Genomic DNA, 20731 nt, shown 5'->3' with positions numbered 1-20731 from the left:
GACATGGAGCTCAGAAGTCTCACTCCTGTGGGAGGACCTCTGCGATACAATTATTTTCCAATTTGTGGGTCACCCACCTGGTGGTATGGGTTTTGATTATATCATGAAAACACCCCTCCTACTGTCTCGTTGTGGCTTCTTTGTCTTTGGATGTAGAATACATTTTCGGTAGTTTCCAGTCTTCTTTGTTGATGGTTGTTCAGCAGTTAGTTGTGATTTTGGTGTTTTCGTCAGAGGAGGTAAGCTCAAGTTCTTCTATTCTGCCATCTTGTCTCCCTCTCATGTGTTGAAATTTTTTAAACCTCAGAAAAGTTGAAAGAATAGTACAGTGAAAATCTGTATATCCCTGACTTAGATATATGTGTCACTCTGCATTGGTTGAGATATGTGTGTCACTCCGCATTTGTTGACATTTTGCCATATTTGCTTTATCTAAAGTCAGTTCCACAATAATGTGAAGTACGCATTCCTAAAAACCACTGTGTTAAGCAAATCATGCAGTGAAAATCACAGGGCTTGTGGGGAAGATGGGGTGAGGGGCGCAACACTCAAAAACTTTGTCAGTGACACATTAAAGAAAGATAGGAACATAATAAAAGTGGTAGGATGGTTGTACATATGTTAAATAATGAAGAAATGCATCAATACTCAAAATACGGCACTCTACCTTAAAAAAGACCTGCGGTTTGCATACGAAGGTGGGTGTTGGAAGGGTTGAGCTTGTGAATTATAATGAAGCAGAGGAAGAGGGCTTTGTGAAATTGGATGGAAAGTTGTACCACTAGAGGAGATAAGTGTGGCTCAGAACACACATGGTGAACCGAGGTAGCAGGCAGATGTTTGAGTGTCGTGTGGGGATGCGCTTTGTGTAGTGCTACAGCTGGGTGCAGTTTTCTGTGTTCACATTTTGAACGTTGAGATCAAAACCACATATCAGCAAACATGAAATTCCCTATGAATTGTTAACATATCGATTGCTTTAGAACAAATTCGGCCAGCATTATAGCAGAGCTGAGGATGTATAAATATACTTTTTTTTCTGAACTATTTGAAAGTAACTTTCAGACATCATGACATTGTATTTCTAAATACTTCAGTTTAAATCTCCTAAGAATAAGGCCGTTTTCCTACATAGCCACAATATCATTACTACCCCTAGGATAATTAACCTAGGTTAATTAATTTATTACCTTTCTTAATAAATTTTATTTTATTTTTAACAATTTTAGGTTTACAGGAAAACTGAGCAGAAAGTACAGAGTTTCCATGTACCCTCTTCCCCTACCTGCCCGCCTGGCCCCCCCATTACCTCTATTATTGACATCGTGCATTAGCGTGGTATATTTGTTGTAATTGACGAACCAGTATTTATACATTATTGTTATCTGAAGTTCGTAGTTTACATAAGGGTTCACTCTTCGTGTTGTACGTTCTCTGGGTTTTGAAAATGCACGATGTTAGGTGTCCACCATAACAGTATCATGCAGAATAGTTTTACTGCCCTAAAAATCCTCTGTGCTCTGCTTGTTCATCCCTGCTTACCGCCTGACCTTTTCTACTGTCTATAGTTTTTCCTTTCCAAAATGTCACATCGTTGGGATTTTGCAGAGTATAGCTTTTTTAGACTGGCTTCTTTCACTTAGCAACATGCATTTAAGTTTCCTCCATGATTTTCCGTGGCTTGGTGGCTCATTTCTTTTTATTGCTGGATAGTAGTTTGTTATATGGATATCCCACAGGTGTTTTTAATCCATTCACCTTTTTGAAGGACATCTTGGTTGCTTCCAGTTTTGGGCAGTTATATTAACAAAGCTGCTATAAACATTAACGTGCAGGCTTTTGTGTGGACCTAAGTTTTCAGCTCATTGGATAAATATACAAAGGAGCATGATTGCTGGATCACGTGGCAGGAATGTGTTTGGTTTTGTAAGCAGCTGCCCAACTGTCCTCCAAAGCGGCTGCACCGTTTCGCACTCCCGCCAGCAGTGGGTGAGGCTTCCTGTTGCTCCACATCCTTGTCAGCATTTGGTGTTTTCAGCGTTTTGGATTTTGACCATTCTGATAGGTGTGTAGTAGGATCTTGTTGTTTTAATTGACAATTCCTTGATGATATGTGATATTGAGCATGTTTTCCTATGCACGTTTACCGTCTGTGTGTCTTCTTTGGTGAGATATCTGTTCAGATCTTTTGTCCATTTTTTAAATTGAGTTGTTTTCTTTTTTTTTTTTTTTGCGGTACGCGGGCCTCTCACTGCTGTGGCCTCTCCCTTTGCGGAGCACAGGCTCCTGACGCGCAGGCCCAGCGGCCATGGCTCACGGGCCCAGCCGCTCCGCGGCATGTGGGATCTTCCCGGACTGGGGCACGAACCCGCGTCCCCTGCATCGGCAGGCGGACTCTCAACCACTGTGCCAGCAGGGAAGCCCGAGTTGTTTTCTTAATGTTGAGTTTTAAGAGTTCTTATTTTGGATATAAGCCTTTATCGGATATGTTTTTGCAAATATTTTGCCCCATCATTAGCTTGTCTTTTTATTCTCTTAATGGTGTCTTTCACAGGTCAGAAGTTTTTAATTTTAATGAAGTATAACTTACCAATTTTTTCTTCATGGATGATTCTTTTGGTGTTGTATCTAAAAACTCGTTGCTAAACTCAAAGTCACCTAGATTTTCTCCTATGTTATCTTCTAGAAGTTTTATAATTTTGCATTTTACATTTAGGTATACTATTCATATTGAGTTAATTTTTGTGCAAAGTGTAAGGTCTGTGCCTAGATTCATTTTTTTCCGTATGGATATCCAGTTGTTCTAACACCACTGTTGAAAAGACTATCTTTTCTCCCATTGTATTACCTTAGCTCTTTTGGCAAAGATCAGTTGACTGTATTTGCGTGGGTCTGTTACTGGGCTCTCTAGTCTGTTCCATTGATCTATTTGTCTGATCTTGTGCCAGTACCATACTGTCTTGTTTACTTTATAGTGAGTCTTAGAATCAGGCAGTATTAGTTCTCTTCAGTATTGTATTGGCTAACTTCGGCCTTTTGCCTTTCCATGTAAACTTTAGAATTAACTTGTCAATATCCACAAATAGCTTATTGGGATTTTCATTGAGATTGCATTGAATCCATAGCATTAGCAAATGGGAAATTCCCTATGTGCACATTGTTCTTAATATATCAATTGTGTTGGCACAAATTCAACAAGCATTGTACTAGAATTGACTGAATACAGATAAAAACTTTTTTCCTCAGCCATTTGAAAGTAAATGCAGGGCTTCCCTGATGGTGCAGTGGTTAAGGACCCGCCTGCCAATGCAGGGGACACGGGTTCGAGCCCTGGTCTGGGAAGATCCCACATGCCGCGGAGCAACTAAGCCCATGCACCACAACTACTGAGCCTGCGCTCTAGAGCCCGCGTGCCACAACTACTGAAGCCTGTGCTCCTAGAGCCCGTGCTCCGCAACAAGAGAAGCCACCACAGTGAGAAGCCCGCGCACCACAACGAAGAGTAGCCCCCGCTCACCGCAACTAGAGAAAGCCTGCGCACAGCAACGAAGACCCAATGCAACCCAAAATAAAAAATAGTAAATAAAATAAGTTAATTAAAAAAAAAAAGAAAGTAAATGCAGACGTGACTTCACTCCTAAATACTTGAGTATAAACCTCCTAAGAAGGACATTTTTCTACATAACCACAATATCATCACTACTAGCTTTTTAAAAACATGCATATCCTCTATAAAGCTGGGTTTTTGCTTTGTTTTTGTTTTTAATGTCCATCCTGTCTTGTGCTAAGCACTGTGCTATGTTGGGATGTAAAGGTAAACAATCAGAGTTCCTGCCTTTAAGAAGTCCAGTCTCCTGGGGAGACAGACATCTAAGACAATGATTGTATTAGGCTGGGATGAGGGCCATAGTAGCTTTATCTACTCCTTTAATTCAACGAGTGTGTCAGCAGAAATGTTCTTCCTGTGGGATAAAGAACTGTTCCCAGAGTGGTGTTCTGGAGTCCATGCTCCATGCTGTGATTCACCAGCCTGACCCTGATGGACCTTTCTTCCCGACCTAGAGGGGTTCGCATCCATCTAGAAGTGAAGGATGTAACTAACAGGGTGTCATTCACTTCGTCTAATTCTTTCAGTTCCTATACAATGAGGATTGGCCAGGCACAGAGGAATAAGAGAGAAGCTTTGAGGACCAGGCTGAGGAATTGGGGGCTATATTCTTCAGATCAGCTGTATTAAGTAAGAAGACGTATGTTTGGCCATGAATACCAGAGACCCAAATTAGCAGTGACTTAATCAAGATAAGAGTTTAGTTTTCACTTAACAGTCAGGAGATAGCCGGTCCAGGGCTGGAATGCCGGTTCATACCCATGGGGTCATCCAAGGACCTGGACTCAAGTTGGCTCTCGCTCCATCATCCCCTCCTTGATATGTGGGCTGGTGCCCTCACCTGTATGATTCAAGACGGCTTGTCACCACATCCATATGCCAGGCAGCAGGATGGAAGAAGGGACTACATACTCCTTCCCTTTAAGGCACATTTTGGAAAGACACATCTCACTCCTGCCTATATCCCACTGGCCAGAATTTACTTGTGTAGCCATACCTATTTGCAAGAAGGTACAGAGAAACATAGTCATCATTTGGAAGGCCATATGCCCGGCTAAGAATAGGAAGTCCTATTCCCTATAAGAAAGGAGGAGTGGTATGTACTAAGGGTCAACTTGCAGCCCCTAATATACTGCTATTTCTTTAAAAAAAAAAAAAAAAGAAAAGCCTTCTATAAAATTTGGCCCTTAAGATGCTCCTTAAAAATAGGTCTATTGGCCAAATAATTTTGGAAACATTTAGCATGGTCTTGATCTCACAGAGATTCGTAATGTAGAGAAACATTAGAGACTCTGAGAAGTTCTGCAGTAAAGGAACTTGTCTGTCTTTGTTTAACCTAAACAAAGATTGTTTGGCCAAAATCCCTTTTTACAAATTTTGTGTTTTGCAGAAGCCCTAGTCACCTAAGCTTTGGGAAACACTGCTTTGGGGATCATTAAAGTTTCCTTAGTTTGCAGTGATGCAAACATTTTTACAGCCGTTCCACTCCTAGGGATGTAGTCAACAGAAATGTGTGCATATTGTGTCAGTCAAAGTCAAGGTTTAATCAAAGAAACAGAACCACTGGGAGACAAATAAAGGGATTTATTGCAGGGATTTGATCTTGTGCAATTGTGGGAGCTGGTTAGAAAGTCTGTGTAAGGCTGTTGCCTTGTGTCTGATGGTGGAGCTTGAAGTCTCTTGAGCGGACAGTTAGGAAGCAGAGAGTAAAGTTGAGAAGAAGGAGAACAAGCTGGAACTCATGAGGGTGGGTGGGAACCCAGGTCAGCGTGTCACTGCCTCCTGTTCTAATGACGTGGTGCCCTGACCTGATGAAGCTGATGCTTTTCATTATGGAACTAAGCACACGCCTGGGGTGGGAGTCCGAGAAGCTGACAGAGGATCCAGGGAAGGTGGATCCATCGACCGCAGGCCTGGCAGCCACCCCCCAAGTGTGATGAGCCTGCAAGATAAGCAGCAACGCCCATGAGTTACCTGATGCCCTCACACTGGCCTTCTGACATAAACACAACATGGCTACTGCTTCACTTCGCCTCCCCAGTCTCAGACGCAAATGGGAATTCTCAGAAATGTGAATCAGCCCAGCCGGGTCATGCGTTACAGAGCTACCGCACGTGTAGTCACCAGATGACAGGTGTGGAATTGTTCACAGCAGTGCTCTTTGTGATAGCTTCAAATAAGAAGTAAGCTATATGTGCACCAACAGTCACATAGGTAAGTAAGCTGTGTTACATGCATAGGATGGAAGTAGTAAATGAAGAAATTATTGCTACATGCATCAACATGGATGAATCTTGCAAAAAAAAAGTGGAGCCAAAGAAGACAGACGCAAACGAATACAAACTATGATTGCATTTCTATAAATTTCAAAGACAGCAAAGCTAATTTATCGTGTTCGGAGTCCGGATAATAGTCAGCCTGGAGAGAGGGGTGATGACTCGGACGGGGCAGAAGAGCGGCTTCTGTTTTGCTATTCATGTCCTGCTGCTTGGTCTGGGCTCTGCTCACACAGGTATGTTCATGCTGGGAGAACTCATTGTGCTGCAGAGCTATGATCTGTGCGCTTTTGTGAACTTATCCCTCAGCACAAAGTTTAGGTACGTTAAAGTTTTAACAAGTCATTGAGTAGTCATGGACAGGCTGGGTCAGAGGAAAGGAGCTAAGAGCAAGTTGAACCCTGCGTGGAGTGGCATGGGGGCGGGGAACAAGGCAGCAGATACTAGAAGAGCAGGTAAGCGAGAGGACAGAGTCTGCCAGAGGGTCCGTGGCAGGCTGTCCCTCTCCTAGGCGAGCCATCTGTTGCCATCATGAAGGGTTAGGACCGTGTGCACAGGGGGCTCATCAGCTGAAGTGCCCGTGTGGCACAGACCATGGCGGTGTAGATTTGGGGGGAGGGTCAGCCCCCTTGTAAGCTTCCTGGGTGTCCTGTTGCACAACACAGGGTGAGAGCCACTGGACCGAGGAGACCGTAGACAGGGATGCTAGTGGAAAGACAGGAACGTGGGGGAAGTCGGTGTGCGAAACCTTACCTTTCTCCCCACGTTCGCCCCTCTTTCAGCGTGCAGCGTGCTTTTGCTTGTCTTTAACCCTGACAGATACAACATTGTTCTGGCCTCTCTGTTGTGTGAAATCTTAATTCCTTTTTTCATGCTTTCTCTTTTAGCCCATTGATTAGTTGTTTGAGTTTAAGAGTCCTCTTTTGAAAATAAACTACTTGAAAGTGCCTTAGGCTGCTGAATAGGATAGGCTGATCCCCTGTGATGCCCACCCCATTCAGAGACTGGGTCGTGTCCAGGTAGACTTGATATGCGGTACCTCTGATGCCCCGAACAATTATCTGAAAGCATTGGTTGTCTGGGATTATTAATGATGTTTCTAATGCTTGGGCAATTAGGGTTTGAGGTGTTGATGAGAAGTTTGTTCTAAAGTGAAATCTTACAAGTATCTTAGTATTTTTATTTGGAAAATTTTTGAATATGCAAGAAAACAGTAGGGCATGTCCTGTAGCATCCTCTCAAGCCTCGAGGAAACACTGCTCTTGTGAACTTCTCTGATTCCCTCAATCTTATGGCTGCTTGTGATTGCTATGTTCTAAAATCCCACGTTATCCTCTGTCATCGAATTTACCACATACCACCACCCTCAGCCTCCAGAACTGTAATCGCTGGTCTCCTTGTTTATCTCCGTATCTGTCCCTGGAATCTAGTCTGTTTGAGGTCAGGGACTGTGTCTTATTTGACTTTGTAGCTCCAGCATCTAGCTCAGTGGAAACGCAGTAATTAGGGATAAGTGAATGAGCTCTTAAATTCTGCAGGCAAAGAACTGGTGTCTGGACCTTGGAGAAGAGCCTCATTTTGAGGAGAGAGGAGAAAGAGTTAGGGAAGGAAGCAGAGCTACGTTTGATCAGAGAAGAAGGAAAAGAACCAAAATAGTATTCTGTCACGGGAGTCAAGGGAAAAAGGGGAGATATTTTTGAGGAATTATCAAATGCCACGAAGAGATCAATGAAAATTAAATTAAAAATTAATTTAAAAATTAAAAAGAGTGTGGGGGTTTGTCAGAGTTATTAGTGGCCATAAAAAGGCAAGATGGAAGCAGGATCTCGAGGGGTTAAGGAGAGAGTACAAGATGAGGAAATGGGGGTGGAGGGTCAAAACATGCGCTTAGAAGTGAGGCTGCAAAAGGAAGGAGATTTGGAGGTGGCCAAGCAGAATGGGAGAACCAAAGCCAGCAGCCTCGCTAGGAAGAACTGTGTTCATTTGAAGGCAGAGATTGGAGGTGCCTTCAACACCCATCTCCTGGCCCTCGGGATGCCTCAGGGACTCTGCTGGCATGTAGGCGATGGAGGGATGAGCCACCTGAGCATGCTGGTGGTCAAGTCAGTCGTACATTTACTCCGAAGCCATGTGCACTTAGCCCTGCACTAAGCCCTTTGAATGATTTTGTCTCTTTTAAACTTGTATCCTCCCTTCTTCCCCACAGGAAACATGGTGGAATGGTGCTTACCTCAAGATATTGACCTTGAAGGCGTTGAGTTCAAGTCTATGGCCAGTGGGTCCCATAAAATTCAGTCTGATTTCATGTAAGTACTGCCGATTGCAAGTCTTCTCTGTACCATTTCCTCTCACTCTGTGCTTTCCCCCAGAGAATAAGGGCTCTCCTCGGGGCATTTTCAGGAAGTGTGTGTAAATACCCTGAAAATATATACTGGTTTGTGTTTTTGTATCAGTTTTCTAGCAAGAGGTTCCCAAGCTTTCATGAGGTTCTCGATGAGTTTCATGATCCAAAAATGTTAAGAACTCCTGCCCTAGAGGTTCTCTCTCCTTTCCTAAGAAATGATTGGGCCTTGCTTGGGGTTTGGCTTTAATAAAGGAATAGAGTTTCGGTCGCATTTGGGTTAACTTAAGGCACGTATGTGCTAAAACTTGCAATTCCAGCTTTAAGTAAGGCCAGTCTGTAGTCCTGTGTAATTAAGGTTCTTGTGAGGAGCAAATTGAGAGAATGTCAGGGCGATGGAATAGCTTTCATCTTCTCATTGGGCTGAAACCATGACAGACATAAGTGTGAGAAACGGGAAGGAAACAAAGTGAAAGCTCTGGTCAAATGTTCTATTTAAAATATCAGAGACTCAGGAAGCGAGGAGAGAATCAACACAGTTTATGCTAATAAAACAGAGGTCCCCCCATCAGGTCAGTTTTTATGCAGGAGGAGAAAGGCTGTACCCATGGTCGTGGGCGACTGAGTAGCAGGCTTTGCAGAGATCAAGTCCTGGCTCCGGCGGGATGACCCTTGGCGGTGCCACAGTTTCTTTGAGCCTTGGTTGTCCCATCTGTGAGGTTGAGGGGCTTGGGCTGATAGTCCCGCTGAGGTTCTAAAAAAGGTTTTTCTCAGGCTGAGTTTTCTCACGTAGAGCCCTGGACGCAGTTATGTCTTTTGTTCGCGACTGCATCTCAAAGGCAAAACACAGAGTAAAATGAAATTTCTCTCTCTGATTTCGAGCCACGCTACACATTGGGTCTATTTTAGCTATTTCCGAAAGGGGCCCTTCTTTGGCCTGGCCTGCTTCGCCAACATGCCTGTGGAAAGCGAGCTGGAGCGTGGCGCCCGGATGAAATCCGTGGGCATCCTCTCTCCATCCTACACCCTGCTGTACCGGTACATGCACTTCCTGGAGAACCAAGTTCGGTATGTGGCTTACATACGGGGTGGGGTGCAGGGAGGGCAGAGGCAGCAGGGCTCTGCCAGGTGGTGTGCTGTGATGAGCCCTCAGCGGTAAAGGCTGTCCATCAGAACAGCAGATTCCTCACCAAGAACATCCATGGCTGTGTCTCACACCTCGGGTGGTGGTCTTCGTGTTTCAACCAGCGTCCTGCATAAATGATTCTTCATCCTCGAATGAAAGTTGGGGTAGATTTTGCTTTCAGCTTATATTAATATTGTCATCAATTTTTTTTTTTTTTTTTGGCGGTACACGGGCCTATCACTGTTGTGGCCTCTCCCATTGCGGAGCACAGGCTCCGGACGCGCAGGCTCAGCGGCCATGGCTCACGGGCCCAGCCGCTCCGCGGCATGTGGGATCTTCCCGGACCGGGGCACAAACCCATGTCCCCTGCATCGGCAGGCAGACTCTCAACCACTGCGCCACCAGGGAAGCCCTGTCATCAATTTTGTTGAATTAATTTGTTGACATTGACGTGATCATTGCTTTACCTTAAACCACAATAATTATCTCCTTGCCCCAGGCAAGTAGACTCTCAACTTTTTTTTTTAAGCCTAATCATTTATTATTGGAGGTAATTATTATCATTGGGGGTAATAGGAAGGGAATTTTTAACAGAAGCTGCAGGACTATTAATTACTTCATATTTTTTTCATCCTGTGAGTAACCTAATTTTATTTCATATTTTGAAGGGAAAATCTACCCCTGAGCCCTGAAGCCCTGTTAAAATTTTAGCACATTTGCCTCTCTTCTGGTATGCATGTGTGTGTACTTTATTTATTTATTTTAAAATATTTATTTATTTATTTGGTTGTGTCAGGTCTTAGTTGTGGCAGGCGGGCTCCTTAGTTGTGGCATGTGAACTCTTAGTTGCGGCATGCATGTGGGATCTAGTTCCCTGGCCTGGGATCGAACCCGGGCCCCCTGCATTGGGAGTGTGGAATCTTAACCACTGTGCCGCCAGGGAAGTCCCATGTGTGTGTACTTTAATATATACATACTTGGCACCATACGACGTACATACTTTTATGTCATATGCGTTTAAAAGTTATTGTTATTTTAATTTTTGATATAATCTATCTTGATCATCATCTTTGAAAGAATATGAAATTGTGGGGAAAAAATGTTTATTATTGAAAAATTCATGTGAACGTACAAATGAATTTTAACAATTCTTCCAAATCTTAACACCCAGTGAGATATCCATTGTCAGTATTCAGCGAATGCCATTCTAAAATGACATACTTTTATAAAATAGGATTAATATTTTATGAAGATTTAATTTTATCAAATAGGCTAGTTTGAAATATATTTAATTGATTTGTAAATATCAGAAAAAGAGTAAGTGAAACTGAAGGAATTGTCAAACTTTTAATATTTTTTTCACAGTAAGATATGTTATTTCTTAGAATGTTCTTCCAGAGTTAAGAAAAAAGACTGCAAAACAGGAAGATACAGTGTCATTCTTATTGAGAAATAATGTATATATAATAAAGTGCACAAATCTTTGTATAGGTATCATTGGTGCTTTTAGGTTGTGTTTTTTTAGTTGTAGACAGTCAGGTATCTTATACTTCTTCCCAGAACCCCTCCCCGACTTTACTTCTCAACTTTCATATACTGTGAGATTTATTACATTTAGTTCTGTAATCACGATTCCCATGATTCTTAAGTCTCAGTTACATGTTCACGACCACATCCAAGGCTTAACTGTGGCTTGCTACGTTCCAGAGCTCGTGGTTTATTTCTTGGTTGGTTAGATTTTGCCATCAGGTATCTTTTGTTTCCTTTTTTTTTTTCATGAAAGGATCATGGGTGCTGCCTTCTCTGAAATCTTGCATGCTTGATAGTATTGGTCTTTTACCTTTACTCTTGGCTGGGTATAAGATCCTAAAATCTTTTCTTTCTTCCTCTCAGGATGCTATAAGTATTGCGCAGCAGTATTCTGATATTGGTTGTTTCAGAGAAGTCTCTTTTGTCTAGATCCCTATAGATTCTTTATCTGTGATGTTTCTGAACAGTTTTTTTCTGGGGTAGTTTGTCCCTTTTTATCTATAGATATGACATTTATTTTTAATTTCAGGAACCTTTTTTTCTACAATAAAATACTAAACTTTTCCTCTGCATTTTCCCTTCTTCTTCAGGAACATGAGTTATGTGTATGTTTTCTCCCCATTGTCCTCCATATTTTTCATTTTGATGATTTTTTTTTCTTCTTTTGTGATACGCGGGCCTCTCACTGTTGTGGCCCCTCCCCTTGCGGAGCACAGGCTCCCGACACGCAGGCTCAGCGGCCATGGCTCACGGGCCCAGCCGCTCCGCGGCATGTGGGATCCTCCCGGACCGGGGCACGAACCCGTGTCCCCTGCATCGGCAGGTGAACTCTCAACCACTGCGCCACCAGGGAAACCCTTGATGATTATTTTAATAGCTCTATAGTGCTAGAGCTGTCCCATTAGTTTACTCGATTATTCCCTATGGTTAAGCAGTTAGCATGCTTCTAATTGTTTTAACGGCTCCTCTACATTTTGGAGCTGTGATACATATTTTTCTGTATTTGAAACATTTCCTCAGTTTTGTGTCTCAGAAGTAACATTGAATTTAAAATAAAAAACATTTTTATTGGGATCTTGACACTTAAAAAAATTATTACTGCTTTTGAAAAATTAATTTCCCGAGGAGGCAATACATTCTCATCGTTCAAAACCCAAAAGTTATAGGGAGGTATTATATTAGAGTTCTGGCTAAATGGTGATAACGGAGGCCCCAAAATACACTGGCTCAAATAAGACAGAAGATTCTGCCCCATGTAATGTTCTAGAAGTAGCAGGGTGGTCAGGGTGAGCAGCCTCCTGTTCCCACAATTCAGGGCCCACGCTGCTTCTCTTATTATTCTGCCGTAGCCTAAGAGGGATTTTGTGTTCTAAGGTGTTCTCACCTGTTGGAAGCTGCTCACCACTATTATGTCTGCATTCCAGCCCGTAGGGAGGAATGAAGGACCCGGAAGTTGCATACATCACTTCTCATATCCCATTGTCAAGTCCTCCATCACAAAGACACACCTGACAGCACAGGACACTGGGAAAGGTAGTCTCTAGTTGGGTGACCTTGTGACCGGTTAAAATTCGGGGACTCCTGTTGCGAACAGGAAGAAGTAGAAGAATGGATTTGGAGGAAATTTTAGCAGCCTCTGCTTCAGTTTGCCCCCCTGGCGACCTAGGTATCCGTGTGTACTCTTCTTCCCAGACATAGAGGACATTCCTCCCACCCCGAGACATCATAGAGCCTCATGTGGTTAATGTTTCTAGTCTAAAATCCAGGGTTTCTGTGTGATTTGAGGCAATCAGGACATGGTTCTCTTATCCTGGAAAGCTATGAAAGAACAGTCACGTCCTCCATTCCCACTTCCTAAATGCAATACAGAAGTAGAGAAGGAACCACCATGCAAGCTCCCATTTGGAAAAGAAGAATCAGAAATAGTGTGAGGGGTCGTTAGTCCATAATCATAATGAAATTTGCTGAGTAGGGATGGCAGAGGCCGCTTGTCCTCACAGAGCAGCATGCTCCTGGCTGCACCTTGGCTCTGCTCACTAGAATCCCCTTGTCCATGTTCCTCCATGGCTCCTGGCTTTGCCTTCTGAGCGTTCTTTATCCGTTTTGTCCCATAACCACTTTTTTTTTTTTTTTTTTGGTGGTACGTGGGCCTCTCACTGTTGTGGCCTCTCCCGTTGTGGAGCACAGGCTCCGGCCATGGCTCACGGGCCTAGCCGCTCCGCGGCATGTGGGATCTTCCCGGACCGGGGCACGAACCCGTGTCCCCTGCATCGGCAGGTGGACTCTCAACCACTGCGCCACCAGGGAAGCCCCCATAACCACTTTTGAAACAGGCATTGGTGAACATTGGAGAAAGCTGCATGGCTATGGAACATGTTTCCTGCTGGTGTGGATTTGGGGGTCTAGTGATTTCTTTAAGGGTTGAGAAGTCAGCGGCGTAGATAGGCCAAGAACATGACAATACAGATGAGATCCGGCGATTTCAGGGTGGTGTGGCCGTAGACAAGAATGTGACAATACAGATCCCTCAGAAACCGAATAGGCTTCTTGGTCTGTTTGCTTCCACTCAATTCCACGTAAAAATATCCACTGCCGAAGATCTCCTCTGGGTCTTAGTTTTTAAGTCAGTAGATGGTGGCCTAGTTACTGATCACTGTTCCTGGCCTATCTATCTTTCCCTGGTTTTAGTGGCAACTACCTTGAGACTGAAGCCTAAATCTGGGCTGTATAAATGGGCAGACTCCCACGTCTGGGAGAGTTTCTTAGAGGCTTTGAGAGAAATTCTTAATCTCCTGCATTTTTTTTTCTTTTTCTTTTTTTTTTTAAACATCTTTATTGGAGTATAATTGCTTCACAATGTTGTATTAGTGTCTGCTGTATAACAAAGTGAATCAGCTATACGTATACATATATCCCCATATCTCCTCCCTCTTGCTTCTCCCTCCCACCCTCCCTACCCCACCCCTCTAGGTGGTCACGAAGCACCGAGCTGATCTCCCTGTGCTATGCGGCTGCTTCCCACTAGCTATCTATTTTCCGTTTGGTAGTGTATATATGTCCATGTCACTCTCTCACTTTGTCCCAGCTTACCCTTCCGCCTCCCCATGTCCTCAAGTCCATTCTCTACATCTGCGTCTTTATTCCTGTCCTGCCGCTAGGTTCTTCAGAACCTGTTTTTTTTTTTAGATTCCGTACATATGTGTTAGCATACAGTATTTGTTTTTCTCTTTCTGACTTCACTCTGTATGACAGACTCTAGGTCCATCCACCTCACTACAAATAACTCAATTTCGTTTCTTTTTATGGCTGAGTAATATTCCATTGTATATATGTGCCACATCTTCTTTATCCGTTCATCTGTCCATGGACACTTAGGTTGCTTCCATGTCCTGGCTATTGTAAATAGTGCTGCAGTGAACATTGTGGTACATGACTCTTTTTGAATTATGGTTTTCTCAGGGTTTATGCCCAGTAGTGGGATTGCTGGGTCTTTTAAGGAACCTCCATACTGTTCTCCATAGTGGCCATATCAACTTACATTCCCACCAACAGTGCAAGAGGGTTCCCTTTTCTCCACACCCTCTCCAGCATTTATTGTTTGTATATTTTTTGATGATGGCCATTCTGACTGGTGTGAGGTGATACCTCATTGTGAATTTGATTTGTTTTTCTCTAATTATTAGTGATGTTGAGCATCTTTTCATGTGTTTGTTGGTAATCTGTATATCTTCTTTGGAGAAATGTCTATTTAGGTCTTCTGCCCGTTTTTGGATTGGGGTGTTTGTTTTTTTTTTGATATTGAGCTACATGAGCTGCTTGTATATTTTGGAGATTAATCCTTTGTCAGTTGCTTCATTTGCAAATATTTTCTCCCATTCTGAGGGTTGTCTTTTTGTCTTGTTTATAGTTTCCTTTGCTGTGCAAAAGCTTTTAAGTTTCATTAGGTCCCATTTGTCTATTTTTGTTTTTATTTCCATTTCTCTAGGTTATCTCCTGCTTTTGGGGTACAGAGGAATTGTTTTTTCAGTCCCGTGGGGTCCCAAATATTTCAAGCCTCAATTAATTTATATTGCAGAACTCAGAATGTACACCCTTATGCTGCTGTATATCCCACCATTTCTGCTTGCAAACTGACCAAGTCTTGCATATTTTCATCTTGCTGTTGTAGTAGTAAGATGAAAACTACTAAAAACTAAAAACATCAAGGAGCTATCAGTGCTCTGTTTCTCACTGCTTCCCTTAAAGTTACAAGTTCAGATGGTACAAGGCCTGTCTTCCAAGTTATTGAAGTCCTAGCAAAGTTTTTGTTTGTTTGTTTTTTTAGCGATCTTCCCTTTCTAGCTACTAAGCCAATGCTACAATGTGGTTTTTGATACTATGGTAAATCATTCCTAAATATCATTTTCTGCTTTAGCTCAAATCCAGGCTAAGTTGCTATAACAAAGAAACCCAAAATACAGTGACTCAAACAAGGTAGAAGTACAGCTTTTCTAGGATGACAATCCCAGAGGAAGGGAAGTAGTCCAGTGTGGTAGATGGCTTTGTCCCACTGGGTCATTTCTGGGACCCAAGTCTTTCTGTTTTGTGTCCTGCCATCTGCTAGAGTATTGTCCTCACCCACATGGTAAAAGTTGATTCACCATTACTAGGTCTTGCAGGAAGGGGAAACCCACAGGAATCCCAGAAATTGGACACATCGCTCCTGCCCACGTTTCATTGACTTATGCTTAGTTTCTAGCCACACCTGTAGCAGCAAGACAGTCTAGGAAATGGGGTCCTTAACTGGGTGGCCACGTGACCAGCTAAATTTTGGAAGGTTCTGTTGCTAAGGGAAGAAGAGAGTGGCAGTCTCAACCGCATGAAATGAAGTCTTCACCCAGTTCCCGTATCCATCCAATAATCCCAGTAATCACTGCTGATTTCCCATGTATCTTTCCAAAGTTTGTCTATATACAAAGACAAATGTATATTCTTATTTTCCCTCTTTTCATACAAAAGGTGGCATGTTATACATGTTGTTTGCACCTTGCCTTTTTCATTCAACAATATATCTAGATCTTCTCATATTAGTACATGGAGAGCTTCTTCATTGTTCCTCACAGTTGTATTACGTGCCCTGTGTAGAGGAACCATGCTTGCTTTATCAGGTTGCTTACTGATAGACATTCGGTTGTTTCCAGTCCTTTGCTCTTATGAGGCTGCACTGAATACCTATGAGCAAGTATAATTTCACACATGAGTAGTATATGTGTACATTAAATTTCTAGAAATGAAATTGGTGATTCAAAGAGCATATGTGTTTGTAATTTTAATAGATATTGTCAAATTGCTTTACATAGAGATTGTACCATTTTACATGCCCAGCAGTAATGCAAGAGAATGCTGTTTCCTCACAGCATTGTCCACACAAAAGTACAACCTGTGGATTTTTGGCATTCTGATTGGTAAAACATGGTACGTGAGTATAATTTTAATTCACAGTTTTCTTAGGAGTGAGGATGAGCACCTTCATACATGTTTGAGTCACATATATTTCCTCTTCTGTGAACTGTTCTGAGCCTTTGCTACATTATTATTATTATTATTATTATTATTATTTTGCGATACGCGGGCCCCTCACTGTTGCGGCCTCTCCCGTTGCGGAGCACAGGCTCCGGACGCGCAGGCTCAGCGGCCATGGCTCACGGGCCCAGCCGCTCCGCAGGCACGTGGGATCTTCCCGGACCGGGGCACGAACCCGCGTCCCCTGCATCGGCAGGCGGACTCTCAACCACTGCGCCACCAGGGAAGCCCTGCTACATTATTTTTTGATCGTTGGTTTTTCCTTATTAATTTCTAGGAGTTCTGTGTGTAATATGGAGATTTGTTCTTTGTGATATTTTTTTCCACTTTGTCGTTTGTCTTTTAACATTACTTTTTGTCATGCAGATGTTTTTCTTCCCTGAGTTCGATGATATTCCTATGGCTTCTAGATTTTGAGTCATAGCTGGGATGGTTTTGCAGTTTGGTGATTAAAGAGGGCTCAGGATAACATGAGAGAAGGACTTGCATGAGAAGGTACGGGGAAAAGGAAGAAGCACAGTGATGTAAGCCCAGGTCTAGGCAGGGGTGACACTTGACCGCAGCAATGACTTTTATGTAAATTAACTAGACTTGATTTTTGAAAACACTGAATCCATGTTTTATATTTATTCTTACTTATGATATCCTAACGTTATTTGTTAGTATTTCATCCATAACTCTTGGCTTTGATATCTCACTAGTTAGTGTTTTCTATGACTATTTCTTATTAATCAGAAGATATTGGAGAACTACTATATAATTTTAAAGGATTAATTTTAAACCACATTTTTGACCTTGCTTAGATCATGTTCAAACAACCTACTGTAAAAGAACATTTCAGGGACAGTTGGTATAATTTGAAAGTGGACTGGGTATTAGTTTGGATTAAGACCCATTATTTTGTTAGGCAAGATAATGCCGTGGTGGTTATGTTATTTTTTAAATAGACTTTATTAGTTAGAGATGTATGCTGACATACTTATGGGTAAAATGTTATAAGGGATTTGCTTTACAACATTTCAGGAAAAAGAGTGGTGGGTGGGCAGGCGGAGAGGGTATAGATGTAACCATATTGATAAAATATTGTTGAAACTAAGTGGTGGATAATGGGGTCTATTATTCTCTTCTTTCTACTTTATGTTTGAAATTTTCCATATTGAAAAGTTTAAAAAGACTAAATATAAAATTAACATAGAGTTATTGCAGAAAACTGAAAAATGGACAAAGGCTAATGGGAAGAAAAGAACGTTGGGCTTCCCTGGTGGCGCAGCGGTTGAGAGTCCGCCTGCCGATGCAGGGGACACGGGTTCGTGCCCTGGTCCGGGAAGATCCCACATGCCGCGGAGCGGCTGGGCCCGTGAGCCGTGGCCGCTGAGCCTGCGCGTCCGGAGCCTGTGCTCCGCAACGGGAGAGGCCATGACAGTGAGAGGACCGCGTACCGCAAAAAAAAAAAAAAGAACGTAATCCCAGTAGCCAGACATATCTGCTGTTAACATTTATATCCTTCTGGTCTTTTTACCAGGTATAAATGTGTGCATACACATTAATTTAAAAAAAAAAAAAGAATGTTGAGGTCGTTCAGTATCTAAATTTTCTAACCAAAAGGTACGTTAACGTTTCACTGATCGTGAATAATGATAGTCCTCGTCGTCATTTTGCTGGTTCCATAGCGTCTCAGTATACAGACGGATTACAGGTTATTCAGTTGTTTCACTGTTATTGGGCTTTTAAGCGGTTTCTTATTTTTCACCACCGTGAACATGAGTATCCTTACGGGTAAATGATTGTTCATATCCATATACAGATCTTTAGGCCTCGTTCCTAGAAATGGAATCATTGGGTTTCAGCGTATATACAGGGTACAATTGGATACAGATTTCAAGTGACCCTTCAGAAAGGTGGTACCATGTTGTACCTGCACCAGCAGCAAGTGGGAATGCCTGTTCTGTACTTGCAAGGCCAGAAGACAGACTGGTGCAGAGCAGTAACGAGTACACAGGAGTGATGAAGTGTAATTGCTGTACAGGGGCATCTCTGATACTTACATTGGGTGCATTATTGCCTGGTGTGGTGGGGAAGGTTAGTTGCGGTGGGCATCAGCATGGACACATAGCTTATGTTGTATCAGTGAAGGGGCTGCGGGCTTACGTAACACCCCAGTGTCTCTGGTCCTTCAGGGGAATCCTTGATCTGGCCCAGAGCCCGTGGCTTCAGGTCAGTAGCGCACATTGTGCCGGTTACTCTCTCATTTCTACATTGTCATGTCTCTTGGGCACTTTCCATAGATACTTGGGCTGTGTTCCTTAATCCATGTATCTGTGTAGGTAAGATCACCAGGAAGGCCTCCTCCTGAATCATCTTTGAAGCCCAGCTTATCTTCCAACACTCTCAGCCTTGTTCCAGTACCTTTGGGTTTATCTTGGTGTTACACTTTGATAATCAATCTTGTTTATTGCAAAATCTATATCGTGTTTAAAATTTGAGGCTTTCATAAAACGGTTGTTTAACGTTTATCCGGGAACTACCAATTAATATTTATGTCTGTGTTCGTGTTCTGTATTCCATATGATTGCCTTGTTCTGTCCCATCAGCCAGTGGTATAGGCTGTCAGAGGACAGGATCCTGAAACTAGCTTTTTGTGTAAGAGACCCTAACTTAATAGTGAGCTGTTCTTTAGAATCTTAGTTCAAGTATAGAGTTTAATGTAGTCAAACAGGTAAGACAGTTAATTCAGAAGCAAATCAACAAGGAACCTAGAAAATAGTAGCCAAAAGATAGTATTAGAAATACAATAAAATGCTTCCCACGGTTCTTTTTAAGGAAATTAGGTCCTAATGAAAACAGCTTTGAACTTAATTGTCTATCTGTTATTGTGTAGTAATCAAGCTTTCATCCCTTTGACACATCCCTGAAGGGTGTCTGAAGTCGGCCATCAGAATTGTCAGACACAGCTTAGCCCCCATGGATTTCCCATCTAGCGTGTGAACGTTTGTAAGAGTGAAAGAAATGATTATAAGCACACATACCCCCAAGGTCATTTGTTATTACATCACACGACTGCCTCCTTTTGCAAAGCTTAAAACAAAATGTATAGGAACCCCCAAATTAGAGAGCTATCACTCAGAGGAGACTTTATTTTTGTAATCTTTCTTTGGGTGTACTTGATGATTTTTTTTTTTCTTTTTAAAAATGTAAATTTGGGACTTCCCTGCTGGCGCAGTGGTTAAGAATCTGCCTGCCAATGCAGGGGACACGGGTTCGAGCCCTGGTCTGGGAAGATCCCACATGCTGCAGAGCAACTAAGCCCCTGTGCCACAACTACTGAGCCTGTGCTCTAGAGCCTGTGAGCCACAACTACTGAGCCCATGCGCCACAACTGCTGAAGCCCGCGTGCCTAGAGCCTGTGCTCCGCAACAAGAGAGGCCACCGCAATGAGAAGCCCGCGCAACGCAAGGAAGAGTAGCCCCTGCTCAACGCAACTAGAGAAAGCTCGTGCGCAGCAACGAAGACCCAATGCAGCCAAAAATAAATTAATTAATTTTTTAAAAAAATGTAAATTTGCCCTAAGTTCTCTTCCGGGGCTTGGCCTGAATCTTCCCCATTTACCCACTGTTTCCAAACCCTCCCTGTGCACCTGGCTAGACTCTGCCCCGTGTGCTAGGGAGGAAGGAACCTAGTGTTCTGTGAGGGGCTGAGGTATATGAGGCCCATTTTCTGCTTAACTCCATTTACACCTCAAAATGATATCGCGGTGTTACTAGTATCTGTGTTTTTAAGGAGGGGAAAAAAAGCAGATTTTGCAAAGTTCAGTAGCTTGACCGAGATCTCACAGGGAAGAAGTGGCAGCCGTAGCCTTGACATGAGGAGGTGTACGTCCCCCTGGAGCAGAGATGTTTGGCGAGCAGCTGGGTACCGGTTGGTGCAAATCTTGAATCTGAGTTTGTGTCAGTGTTTGGAGGAAGCCGGCAGTGACAGGTTGGGGGCATCATTGCCTTTCAGCCATCATTGTACCAGGGCCAACCGTAACTGGCGATGCCTCCCCTTGCTCAGTAAAGCTGTATTTTGATTCTTTTTCAGTGTAAGAGAATAGAAATTATAGGGTTCTAAAGAAATGTAAATGGACTAAAAAGGTTTTAGTGCCTTTTATTTCTCCCTGTATTAGTTTCCTAACGCTGCTCTAACAAAGTACCAAAAACTAGGTGACTGAGAACAACAGAAATGTATTATCTTACAGTTCTGGAGGCTAGAAGTCTAAAATCAAGGTGTCAGCAGGCTTGGCTTCTCCCCAG

At 42.9% G+C, this 20731-nt stretch overlaps 1 protein-coding gene across 6 annotated transcripts in view; it reads left to right on the top strand.

The window, feature by feature from the left end:
- DENND11 (DENN domain containing 11) overlaps nucleotides 1–20731 on the top strand; it is a 79092-nt gene that overhangs the window by 43601 nt on the left and 14760 nt on the right. For 5 of the 6 annotated variants that reach the window (XM_073810018.1, XM_073810017.1, XM_033863378.2 and 2 more), the window contains 2 exons: nucleotides 8090–8189; nucleotides 9134–9292. In XM_073810018.1, coding sequence (XP_073666119.1) covers nucleotides 8095–8189; nucleotides 9134–9292 — 254 coding nt within the window. In that variant the 5' untranslated portion in view covers nucleotides 8090–8094. The remainder of the gene's footprint in view (nucleotides 1–8089; nucleotides 8190–9133; nucleotides 9293–20731) is intronic. The other variant, XM_033863379.2, reaches the window with a different exon arrangement.

Source organism: Tursiops truncatus, chromosome 9 (assembly GCF_011762595.2).
Source record: "Tursiops truncatus isolate mTurTru1 chromosome 9, mTurTru1.mat.Y, whole genome shotgun sequence".
In the NCBI taxonomy this organism is placed as follows: Eukaryota; Metazoa; Chordata; class Mammalia; order Artiodactyla; family Delphinidae; genus Tursiops; species Tursiops truncatus.
Note: the sequence above shows the minus strand (reverse complement) of the source record. Positions and strands in the feature narration are given on the sequence as shown.